This window comes from Pygoscelis adeliae, unplaced genomic scaffold, assembly GCF_000699105.1.
Source record: "Pygoscelis adeliae isolate BGI_AS28 unplaced genomic scaffold, ASM69910v1 Scaffold93, whole genome shotgun sequence".
In the NCBI taxonomy this organism is placed as follows: domain Eukaryota; kingdom Metazoa; phylum Chordata; class Aves; order Sphenisciformes; family Spheniscidae; genus Pygoscelis; species Pygoscelis adeliae.
In genome coordinates this window covers 881,298-893,656 of record NW_008824469.1, presented here as the reverse complement: position 1 = coordinate 893,656, position 12,359 = coordinate 881,298, and the positions used below count along the sequence as shown (strand labels likewise).

The 12,359-nt window shown below is 42.8% G+C and overlaps 2 protein-coding genes across 2 annotated transcripts in view; one reads left to right on the top strand and one right to left on the bottom strand.

Annotated features, from left to right (window-relative positions):
• The window catches only part of KDM2B (lysine (K)-specific demethylase 2B), a 119,338-nt gene extending 117,173 nt beyond the window's left edge, over positions 1–2,165 (top strand). Inside the window, exons 19-20 of the mRNA XM_009321187.1 lie at positions 157–375; positions 897–2,165. Of these exons, the coding sequence (XP_009319462.1) occupies positions 157–375; positions 897–1,078 (401 nt within the window). The 3' untranslated portion in view covers positions 1,079–2,165. The remainder of the gene's footprint in view (positions 1–156; positions 376–896) is intronic.
• Positions 2,166–2,584: 419 nt separating this feature from the next.
• On the bottom strand, positions 2,585–8,734 carry RNF34 (ring finger protein 34, E3 ubiquitin protein ligase). Its single transcript, XM_009321186.1, has 5 exons — positions 8,522–8,734; positions 6,746–7,135; positions 6,375–6,431; positions 5,928–6,129; positions 2,585–4,468 (listed from the first exon to the last, which is right to left on the bottom strand). Exons 1-5 carry the CDS (start codon positions 8,723–8,725, stop codon positions 4,281–4,283), a joined length of 1,041 nt encoding a protein of 346 aa, XP_009319461.1. The 5' UTR covers positions 8,726–8,734; the 3' UTR covers positions 2,585–4,280.
• Between the last annotated feature and the right edge of the window lie 3,625 nt (positions 8,735–12,359).

Below are 12,359 nucleotides of genomic sequence, written 5' to 3'. Positions count from 1 at the left end.
TGCTGATGTCCCCTCCAAAGCTCCAGACAGGCAAAAGCGTCTGAAGTTGACGTAGGGCGGCAGTGTTGTGTGTCACAGTGCATTTCATATAGATCTGCAGATGTTTGCAGCTCGGGGTGAGGCTTTTGGGAGTGACCTGCTGCCTCCGCTTCCCAGGTCAGATCGACAACCGGAGTAAACTGCGGAACATAGTTGAGCTGCGTTTGGCTGGCCTGGATATTACAGATGCTTCTTTGCGGCTGATCATAAGGCACATGCCTCTGCTCTCCAAACTCAATCTTAGTTACTGTAATCACGTGACAGATCAGTCTATTAACCTGCTGACCGCAGTTGGAACCACCACGCGGGATTCATTAACAGAAATTAATTTATCAGGTAAGCAACGCAAGCGCAAGGGAGGGGGGAGGACGGGAGTTGCCCGTTGGGAGTTACTTGTGTGAAATGCTCATCGGTGGAAGTGGTTTCACCCAGCTCTTCCCCTGCCCCCGGTGTAACTCCTCCCCCCCAGGGCTCCGTTTAAGCAGCTGGATGTGCTGCCGGTATAAATAACCCCGCAGCTGCCCAGCCTTTCCCCGGGCCCTCCGCCGGCGGACGGGACTGCCGCCTCCCGCTTAGGAGCCACGTGTTGTACCTCACTCATCCTCCGCAGGGGGTTTTCCAAGGCCGCTGCCCTGCGCGTCTGGTGCGCTTTGCTTTATCTCATCAGTTACCCAACAGTCACGGGGAGCAGAGGACGGCCGTGGGGCCGGCTGGGCGATCTCACTGTCGGCACAGCACGGGAGGAGCGAGAAGGACCTACCGCAGTCGGGATAAACCATCCTCGTGCTGGAGAACAACCCGAGACACGCTGTTAAATTTCTCCCCCTCTGTGTTTTGTTTTGTTTTTTCCCCGGCAGACTGCAATAAGGTTACTGACCAGTGCCTGTCTTACTTCAAACGTTGCGGAAACATCTGCCAGATCGACTTGAGGTACTGCAAGCAAGTGACAAAAGAAGGCTGCGAGCAGTTCATAGCGGAAATGTCAGTAAGTGTTCAGTTTGGGCAAGTGGAAGAAAAACTTCTGCAAAAACTGAGTTAGTTAAAGGACACGTGTAAATACTGGGGCGGGGGGGGCAGGGACTAAGAACACGTAGGGATTTTATTTTCAATTGGGAACTTGGAATATCGGAAAATACCGCGATTGGATTTTACAACTCTTGTCGAGGAGAGAACAACGTGAGACTACCCATGTTAAGAATTTCAACGTGTGCCACTAATTCAGTCTACCTGGGATGTCCTGCACTGGCTCTTATGCAAATTCATAAGGCGACTGTTATCGATGGTAATTGTTCACACCCGGAAGACGACTGATCTCCAAGAAATACTGTTATTTAAAGTACCACAGCATGTGCTTGGTAGTGTAAATTTGATTTCTGCTTTTCATTTCTTAAAACAACAACAACAGCAACAAAAAGTCGGTGTCATTAAAGTGGACCACGCACTGCATTTCTGCCTTCTTAACACGTTTTGTTTTGTTACATCTTACATTATGCAGAACTATTTTTGTACAAAAATTGTTTAAAAATTATTTATGCAATGTTTGAATGCATTACCAGTGTTTTGGTTTTGATTGCCAATTTTTATCTTTACTTATGGTAGGCGAGAACTTAACCTATACTTCGTAGACAGTATCTATCTACAAACGTGCCCAGGTCAGGAAAAGTAGGTTAATACTTTCAACTTAAAGCATGTTTTAATGGAAGTTTATATCCTGCTTTGTATACTTCAGAAGTGACATAAGCATGTTGTGGAAATAAGGTGTAAATTATAGTTGAAGTAAAACACTTTGCCAAGTTTTATCTGTATAGAAATCACCTTTTTCTCAAAATTTTAAAAAATTCCAATTTCAGCTTTTGCACATAGGAGGGTTTCACTCTGTAGCATGAGCTCTTGTACTCAATATAAAATTAATTTATACAGTGAGTCCAGCCGTAGAATAAATGGTCAAACGTAGTCTCTCTTTCTTTGAAGTGTGAGTTGAGTTCTCATTTAAGGTTTATAACATGGTTATTTCCTGATTGTAAAATTCTGCATTCATAAGTGCCATTGTTGTACGGTGTTGTTTTCGTAGACCTTCCTGATGCAGTTTTACCTTTGTTGAATTTGTATAAACAATTGTACAAAAACAGGCGCTGGCTCTGCGGGTTTCTGTTCCGAGGCGGGCTTGTTTTGGCGGGAAGCTGTCGGGGCTTCAGGCGTGCGGAGCCACTGCAGCGAGCCCCTGGGGTTACAGCTGGGTCGGAGTGCGGAGCAGGTGCTGGGCGCCAGCCCTGGTGCGAGCCAGGGTTAAGAGCGGTGGCCCCTCTTCCTGTCGTGCTATCACAGCACTTCACCTCTTCCTTGTCCCCTGCCTCTACGTTGGCACGCTCCCATACGTTTTTGCTGAGGAGGGAATAAAATATACATACACGCACTCCTCGAGCTGGAACCTGCCCAGATTTGTCTAGAAGGAACGCTTACGCATCTCAAGAAGAATGTTAAAGCTTGAGCCGAGTAACCAACAGCACTCCCACAGCTGGTTAAGAAAAGAGACAGAGGCCGAGGAAGCCCATCACAAATCTTTATTAAGCTTGTGTGGCTAATGATCAGCATGGAAATAACACGTCGGGTATGTTTTTCTTCATGAGCTTACCCGCTGAAAGGAGACTCCAGGAATTAAGTACCTTTAAAAAGTTAGTTACTTCTAAAAAATAAAGCCATTGAGAGGTTTGCTCCCTTCTGAAAAATAACCAGCGATGTCTCTAAGCTGTGTATCTTATTTTGAGGAGGAGCTACTTTCTCTTTTTCAAGCCAGCTTAATTTTTTCACATAAAAGATGAGAGCGGGCGTGGCAGTGTGGCAGCGGTAAGAAAGAGTTCTCGGGTACTGCAGCCGAGGCAAAACATGTCCCTGTCTCCATTAACTTTGCTAGCACGTGGGAAATTAGAAGGAGAAACTGTAGCTTCATCGATCAGCCCTGCTTAAAGGATAACCAGCCGGGACAGACTAGGCCCTTCCTCGCCTCTCCCTTTTTTGCAGCAAATTTAATCGCACGCTGTCATGAGCAGGCGTGGCCACAGGCAGCCTGTCCCCAGAACAGGAACCATTCTTGCCACGACCTTCCCCAGTCTGTCACAGCTACCCTACGAGGACTGTTAAAATTCTTCCTCCAAGAGGGTCCTCGCCCCTCCTGCTGGCACAAAGCCCGGCTGGAAACTGGGCTGAGGGCAACACAGGTCATTCAGCAGCCCAGGGGAAGCGTGGTTTAATAGTGACTTGGCCTTGGTTAGAAGTCTGTGAACATGAGGTTTTAAGCAAATGCCATGTTTCCTTTCCCTTCCCCTTAATACCCACCCCCCCCCGTTTAAGGTTAGTAACACCACACATTCCACGTTAGCAGCAAGTAGTTTCATGACCCTGATTAGTATTCACAGTAACATCAGGTTGTCGGCACATGGAATACAATCATCACATGTAAGATTAATAGTTACAATAGGCATGAGTGGATTAAGGACACAAGAATATGGTTTACTATACCCCTTTTTAAAAAAATATTTTATTCCTAAACTAAAAAATACTTAGTAATCGGTATTTGGACACCGTGTGGCAGAGCCCTGCGAAACGACTGAGCCCTGCGAAGTGACGGAGCCTTTTGTACGTTTACAAAGAATGGCCAAGACAGTACGTGCGTAACAGCAGACGTTCTGAAGGAAGCAATCGGCATAAAATAGATTGCTTAAGGGCCTCCGTGCAGGTACAGTTAGTGGCAGTGCTTTCTACAGTCGTATTTTATACTGTTAACACTGTTGCAGGGACAGTGCTGGAACAGTTACATTCTATAATTGCGTAAAAGCTGAATATTCAACTGATACATTCCTTGCTTCTAATGCACTAGACAAGGTAACACGCTAATATGGTCGAGCAAAAAGGTGTTTTCTGACCACTTGCTGAGCACTGAATGCGATAATTAGAGGTGATATTCTTCAGAAGAGAGCAAGAACTGCTGTAAACAGTTTGACTCGAACAGTTGGTGGGTTTATAAGGTAAGCCAGGCAGCGCTATTACTGTACACGCAGGCATCGTGTTGCACTGCCCAACCACAGGATTCAGTATGCTGTAGAAAAATGTTTCACAAACTTCTAGATCCTGGTGTTCAAAACATGTTTATCGAGAACTAAAAAGCTGACATAGGCCCGAGGTTCGGCACTCCTCCCCGCAGAAATCCTGGAAGGGTGACTGTAAAATCCATTTTTAGTCTTGGTTTAAGATTTGAACACGTGCACGGCCCGTACAACGTACTGTCGGCAGATGGGGCACTCGCTCATCCTCTTGCCACACTTGGTGCAAGTGACCATGTGGCCGCACTCCAGCAGGACGCAGTCGATCACAGCGTCCATGCAGATCCGACACAGGTTATCATCGTTGTCGTTCAGCTGCATCTTCTCACCCTCTGAAAACCAACAGAGAGGGAGGTCATGCATTCGGGCCCTGGAAAAGCAGTTAGGTTCTAGCTCAGGCAACCACTAAGATACACAGACGGATAATTTAGCACGAAGAATTGCTGCTCCCTGTTGACAACGGTCTTTCTAACCCACACATACAAATTTGTAGTCCTTCCAAAAAAAACAAAACCCAAAGAAACAAGAACTAGAAAATCTCTTAAGTGAACATCCAATATTTGGCTTCATTCTTTAAATTCAGAAACCATTTTCGATTCAGAACATAATGACTGTGAAATAACGTGTTGGATTAAAATTCAGAGCACGTTGGTTTTCCATCTCTGAGCTTACTTCATTTGGCAGAACACTTTCCTCACGGTTAAACACAATAATAATGAAGCAGACTAAGAAGTGGAAGCCTTAAGTAGGCCGTAAAGATGGCAGAACCAAACAAAACCTGTTGTCTATTTGCAATGAAGCTTGACATCCCCCATCAATAACCGAATGTTCCATCAGACCACGTTGAAAAAAGAAAATAATCCTACGTTTAAAGCTTGATTTCAGACAGGTTTTCAATTCTAGTTCACAACCAAACTGAGGGTCTCACTTAAGCTGTGTTTTGACATTCACCAACAGTCCCCCCCGCTCTGCAATCCTTCTCCACCCCAATTAGCTGATTATTTAGCAACCGATGATCACAGTCCCCGCAGCCTATGTGCTGGCATAATCTGGCTGTGAAGTGGCCCAGGGCTAATAAGTTTTCCAGTCACCACAGTCCCCTGTTCTTTCCAGCCCGACTGCTGGATGCAGGAATGAAGAGGCAGGCAGGCATTTTCCAAGCCGGTAAAGACATCAAAAAGTTGCTCCTCAGATTATACTTTGTGAACAGGGATCGGTCCGTGGGTACACTGCAACCACGCAAGTGAAAGGCTCCAACTGTCGAGTGTAACAGAGGGCAGAAGAGTACTAGTCACTGAGCTGCAGCCACAGAACCGCCCTACCATGAAAACATGGACTGAGACCAAACCACTTGAACTTGGCCTTCTGCCACCGTAGCTTTTAATTCTCTACCACAGTAAGAGACCTGAATTGCTTTGGTCCGTTGACAGCTACTGAGAAGGTCTCTCGCTAATACCTTGTGAAACCTAATAAAGGACACGGAGCTGCCAAGTTTCATGTTCTCTGAGGAAGTGGTTCTCAGTTGTGCAATTTTACCTTCACCATGAAAGCTGAGCTCTCTGAGCTTGGGAAAGAAGTCTCAAAAAACCAGCACAATCCTGGAAAGCTTCATTTACTCACTAGAACCACGTTCAACTACTCTAGATGCAGCCTGAGTTGTTACAACACACCTTCCAGTTGTTCCAGCTGAGCAGACCAAATTAGAAACCAAGTCCTTCGGTTGGCAGAACCGGCTACTGGAAACCAGAAAATAAGTACTCTTAAGAAAGTGAGAATTAAATGTAAACCTACGTGTCTTGTGGTTCTCCTCACTCTCTCTGTATAGTCTGCTCACTTTTTCCACAAGTTCCCATTTTTCACAGCATCCTGAGTAGTTGACAAAATTACATGCAAGTATTTCCTTCAGCTGTCGAACACTCAACCCTTCAATGTCTTCCAGGCTTGAAATATCGGACAAAGATGCCCTCGCTCGCTTTCTGGACAATCCAGGGGTCTGAAACACATCAATTGTATGTTTTTAACTGTCCCGGTAAGTTCAGAGCACCAGATCTGCTACTACATCAAGCTGCAGCAGCTTGGCTAGTTTTATTCTTTTTAAAACAAGTATTTGCAGATACACATTCCTGGACACAGCTAACTCTGAAAGAACTTGAGCGTGATAGTAAATGTTCACAGAGATCTCAACACTTTATGGTGTCACATGCCAAAAAGTCATTCTTTGGATAGGTGGCATCTCACCTGCTCTTCCGCACTTTCTTCTTCTTCATTATTTATAGAAGATGTTTCAGTTTGTCCCTGTGTACAAAATGAAAGTAATCAGGATAAAAACACATTATCCCTTATCAAATATTTTCCTTTGTACCAAACTGATCACAGACGACAATGACATGTTGACGTTTCAACTGCTACCAATCATTATCAAATTAAGTCACCTCTATCATCTAAACTAGTCATCTTAGCTAGTAATCTTCTGTTTTCAGGCGAGAGATACGAAAGGCATTTTTCCTGCCACCCTGAACTGCCGAATTGCCATTTTATTTTAAAGTGATGCATACCTATTAAAAAAAAAAAGCTATGCTATATCATAAAGCACATGTTAATTATTGTACCCGTAAAGGTGTTCCATTTCCTGTGCTTCCCCTTCTGTTTGCAAATTCTCCTTGAGACGACACCGATACAGACATAGAAAATGGATGAGTAAAAAACCCCGAAGTCTGTGACCGTGACGAATGCAAGCTACTAGCGTCCGTATCCTCCTCCGAACCTAATCCATGATGGCACAGCACAAGATCCACCAAGTCTTCTTTCTCTCTGCAAGTATCCGTTGGTATGTTTCTGAGAATCAGATACTGACGCAGATCCTTTACTTTCAATCTCATTAACTGCGGTCGCTGAAAGGCTGTTTCTTGCAGCAAGTGACAAGTGGAACATCTTCTGAGATTCTCTTGTAAGACTGAACAAACTGAGCAAAAATCCTTCTTGCAGTCACAACACACGTGCTAAGCAGAAAGAGAAAATAACCATTCAGCCCTATGTCGCAGAAAACAGATCGAGACCCTGCTCTTTCCTTCTCCAGGCTACGTAATTTACTATTAGTGTCTTAATCGTCAATTTTAACATACATCGTTTTTAGGATTGAAGTCTAGAGAACTGCCCTGTCAAATGGTTTTGCAGGTGTTCCAAGGCAGGCCGTTGCTTTTGTAGCACTACTGTCGGCTGACTTGAGGTTTTAATGAACAAAACATTATGAATAAACAAATGAATAAAGTACTCAAGTTGTAGTTCACACAATAAATGAAATTGAAAGCCAGTGAATTTTATGGTACGTTAAAATACTGTTGACTATACTAAGTGTCACTGCTCTTTTCACATGTGTGAAAACAGTATAATCCCCAAACTTCAAAGAACATACTTCTTCCTCAATTGATTCAAAGAATTCAAAGCAGGCCTTAAATGTGGTGAATCACATGGTAGGTAAATACTCCCAAATGCCCAGATGTCATTTCTGAAGAGAGCTTTGTTCAAAAGACCTGCTACAATATACAAAAGCTAGAATAGGCAAGACTTTCAGCAGCGATTTTAAATGGCCATCTCATCCGCCGTGAACAAATCCAAACTCTTCCAAGTTTTTCAGGATTTCAGTAAATTAATATTGGCTTCAGAAAACATCCCTACACAGCGCTTAATTCAACGAAGTGTTTACCACGCAAACAACAGGACACATAGGAAGGGGGAAACTGAGCACACAAACTGAAGAAAGCGGCTTCATCTTTATCTAAACAAACTGCAGAGAATTAGGTCACCGAGTGGACAAAATAAGATGCTGGACACTCATGATACCTAGAAATAATATTAATAATCTCAGTTTTATTTATCTGCATTAACCCACCAACCTGCCTCCAATTGAAGCAAGAGGCTGTTGGAGTGCAATAGCATTTAACAGAACTCAACCTGGTTAGAAAACAAACAGAATGACACGAGTATTTCACAGAAAGCAGCTGTGATACCGAATTGTGAGTTTTTAGCTTTTCCATCGCCCAGTTAGTTAATTCCAGCGCCCAACCGCTATGTTTGGTATCATCTTCAAAACCAGATGTGTTTTAATGTTTAAGATTCTGAAGCTAAAACACGTATCTTACAAATTGGAATCCACTAATTTTTAGGTCAGACCAGATCCAGTGCGTCACTGATTAATGAACATCAGACCTCTTAACGTCTAATCCTGTCTGACACTAATTTCCTGTGACCTCAGACTAAGGCACTTACTCCCTTCCTGGCTGTCTGCCTCAGGGTTCCTTATCTAAGGAAAAATACACATCCATCTCCCAGTATGCCTACAGATTAGTTCATATGAGTAAAAATATTGTGTAATAAGAAATACTCACTTTTTTCCTAAAAACTGAAAAGGAAAGTCCACAGGCTTTGCAAACTATGTTAGTGCCTGCCGCAGCTGGAGATGGATATGCTGAGAAGTCTGTATTTGGTGTGAATCTGAATGGGCCAGCACCGCTCCCAAAGCCAGCCTGCTGGCCACGGACAGCTCCGGTACCCATGACTTCATTCAGCAATCCACAGCAGGAAGCCCACATGGACGTAGCTCCCGCCTGAAAACATTCACAAAGCAAGAAAGAAAATTAATATCTGAAAACCCACATGAGATGTGACTTGCTCCTGAAGAGCTACTTCACTCCATCTGTCATCATCCCGAAAGCATGTGGTGTGAATTCCCAGAGCACCAGGAATTCAGCACACTAACGTCTATAACAGCCCAATAATCTCCACTTCCCAGCTGCAAACCAAAGTAGGTAAGATTTGCTTCTGAGAGGCTAATGCCGGCACAAGGAGCTCGCTTTCATAACTCCTTTTCTAGCAGAGTTCCGCACAAAAAGGGTAAGGAATTTGAGGAGGTAACGCAATAGCAGAGCAAAGAAGGAAGAGACTAACAGCCAGTTGTAGGTGAGGGGCAAAACCTGAAACGATGACAGGCAGCAACACAACAATTTATCGCAATTAGTGCAGAGCTGTCCCCTGCAGGACCTCCAGAACTAATCCAGCTCTTCTATGACTCACAATAAAACTCTCTCTAAAAAACATTTCTGGGTCTTCAAACTTGAAATAATAAACCAATCTTCATTAGAAACTAGTCATGGTCTAGTTTCTTTGAGAGGGAAATGTTTTTCAAGACCTCTCTGAACCTGCTCTTTTGTTGCCTTACAAAATGTCTAACAAAAAATAAAATAACTCTAAATGAACTTATTCTGTATTCTGAGAGGCTAATGCCGGCACAAGGAGCTCGCTTTCATAACTCCTTTTCTAGCAGAGTTCCGCACAAAAAGGGTAAGGAATTTGAGGAGGTAACGCAATAGCAGAGCAAAGAAGGAAGAGACTAACAGCCAGTTGTAGGTGAGGGGCAAAACCTGAAACGATGACAGGCAGCAACACAACAATTTATCGCAATTAGTGCAGAGCTGTCCCCTGCAGGACCTCCAGAACTAATCCAGCTCTTATATGACTCACAATAAAACTCTCTCTAAAAAACATTTCTGGGTCTTCAAACTTGAAATAAGAAGTATTTATGAACCAATCTTCATTAGAAACTAGTCATGGTCTAGTTTCTTTGAGAGGGAAATGTTTTTCAAGACCTCTCTGAACCTGCTCTTTTGTTGTCTTACAAAACGTCTAACAAAAATTAAAGTAACTCTAAATGAACTTATTCTGTATTGATCAGATTTCAGTTTTGAGTCATAAAATTTAATCTTAAAACACTACAAAAAATTCTAAATACATAAATAAATTGCTACTTTTTATCCTTCAAAGCCTTTAGCACTAGATTCTCTATCAAAAGTGCATATTCTACTTAAAGTTGGAATTTGGACTCAAAGTTGTTCAGGTCACATGTTTAATCACTGTCATGTGGCTCACTGAAACCTACTAAAAAAAAAAAAGGCAAACAGAATCCCATCAGGTTCTTTCTGAAAGGAAGCCGAGTGGTACAACTTCCTTCAAACATAATCTTTTTTCTTACTTTTTTTTTTTCTTAACTGTGCTGGTTAGAGCTGTTCTGCTTTTCATTCCAGGGCAGCGTCTTTTTTTTCCAAAGCACGAAGACATAAAGTAATTGCTTTTGAGACTTGTAGTTCTTGCTGTAAAACCTAAACCAACCAGAACACGCACTTCAGCTCAGTAATGATGGTGCTTTAATTCCTGCAGTAACTAGACTAATTTCTACATTAAATTGCACATTTTCCCTAAACCGAACACAGTCCTGTTACATTTGTGGAAACTTAACGCAGTAACTGGGGATATGCCAGAACGTCTCCTTTCAAACCACTGAGCACAGAAGGGAAGAAAACCTTCCTCACTCTGGGTTAGAGAGAAGCTGTGAGAGACAATGCCATAGGACCAAACATGTTCTACAACACCACCTTCATGCAAGTGCCTGAAGTATGGAACATCAAAAGCACCTCTCCAACCCACACAAACCTGGTACTTCACTTTTACTGTTGTAAGCAGACATTAAAAGTGTTGCAATACAGCAAAATATCAAACACAGTTGGTCATTTTGCTTCTAAGCTGTACAACACATAACACTGCGTGCAGTAATAACATCAAATATACACGCAACAAATTAAATTCACTACTCTAATTTTACAGGTATTACAGGAGCAAAATTCATCCCAGGCATAACTAGAAACCTCCATGCTGTGGGCACCCCATGTATAGGAGAAAATCTTCCTAAGTTTCAAGGGGGATGAACTCCAGTGGCTCTTCCCTGACCTCCAGCTAAGACACAGGCAGCCGCAGCACATGGCTGCGCTAACAGATACACCACATGCTTGGAGCCTGTCTGATGTGTAATCAGACTTTCATGACAATCATTAAACTATGACCAAACTAAGACTTGGTTTCTACTTTTCAATAATAAAGAGTGGAGACAGATCAATATTAATTTCTCCTACGCAAAACAAGTTATGCACAATTATCCTAATTTATTAGGCAAGAGTAATTAACTTTTCAGAAATACATTCTGAAAACCAATTACTTAATCCAAGAGAGTTCCAAGTTTTAAAACTTAGGACTTCTGAATAATATTTTTTCTCGTCTTAAGGGTACATTGTCAGTTGCAGAAACATTACTCTAATTCTTCACGTATTCTTAAAAACTGATGAGCTAGCTTTATATTTTAAAGATTAAAACAGCTGCATACAAATAACATAAAAATAAAACAATGAACGAAAAAGGTCTGTCAGAATTCGCCTTGCTTCATTATATGACTACAGTCTTTTCAGGGGGTCACGGCAGCAGCAGGACACACAGCTACCACAACCCTTGCCTGCTAGTTTAACACCTGCTTCTTAGACTTATTTTACTCAAGAGCCTGTGACAACTGCTCAGACATCACTGTCAACACTAAACAAATACACACTTAGGAAGTTTTTGTTACCCATTTTTGATACATGAATGTTGTTAGTATCAAACAGAAAATCTCTTTACTGCCAAGCATTCGGTCATTTTAAGGTGAAAGGTAAGGCAACATGGGCATCATTAATTTTCTCCTTAGCCTAAGTCAGCTGTGGATTCTTTCTATGCACTAGTGTCATCAACCAATAATTGAATTACAGTGTCTACACTCTTCATATTACTCTGAAAAAGAAATTAGACCATGCTGAAAAGCACCAACACAAGACACAAATGAGACACACTAAACCAAGAACTCCCTCCCTTGAGAATTAAGTTAAAATTTTGCCAATTTCTGCACCAAAAGCCTTTCCAACTACATCAGTCACCACTTCCATACTCTCTTCTCACAAGCTGCCATCATCTATCTTCTCTCTCCATACCTCATGCGCATCCTATAGGGGCAAAATACTGCGTTTGAACTTCTCTGCTCTTGTTTTTGGCTTTAAGGGCGTTTAGTAACCTGATGAGAATATCACCTCAGAAGGACACCCACCCCGAGAAGCTGGGAGGCTGTATGCTGCTCCTTACACATCTGTGCAAGCAGGATGTGCTATCAAAGCCAGCAGACCAAAAGCAGAGCAGCAGAAAGGATTTTATTCTTTTTTTAGCTGAAATTTCCTCTTTACACCCACCCTGAGCTCAAGCAAATCTTTTTCAGGGATCGAGCACCCCGCGGACCCCGCCGAACTGAGAGATCCCCGGTCACCACAACCCTCTGCCCTGACCTGAAAGCACAACGGCAATCCCGGACGCGGAGAAGCG

Coding starts and splice junctions, on each gene's coding strand:
- RNF34 (XM_009321186.1), bottom strand. CDS start 8,725: ATGTGGGCTTCCTGCTGTGGATTGCTGAATGAAGTCATGGGTACCGGA. Junction 6,432..6,745: donor GAAATGGAACACCTTTACGG/GTACAATAATTA, acceptor TTTTGTACACAG/GGACAAACTGAAACATCTTC. Junction 6,130..6,374: donor AAGAAAGTGCGGAAGAGCAG/GTGAGATGCCAC, acceptor GATGTGTTTCAG/ACCCCTGGATTGTCCAGAAA.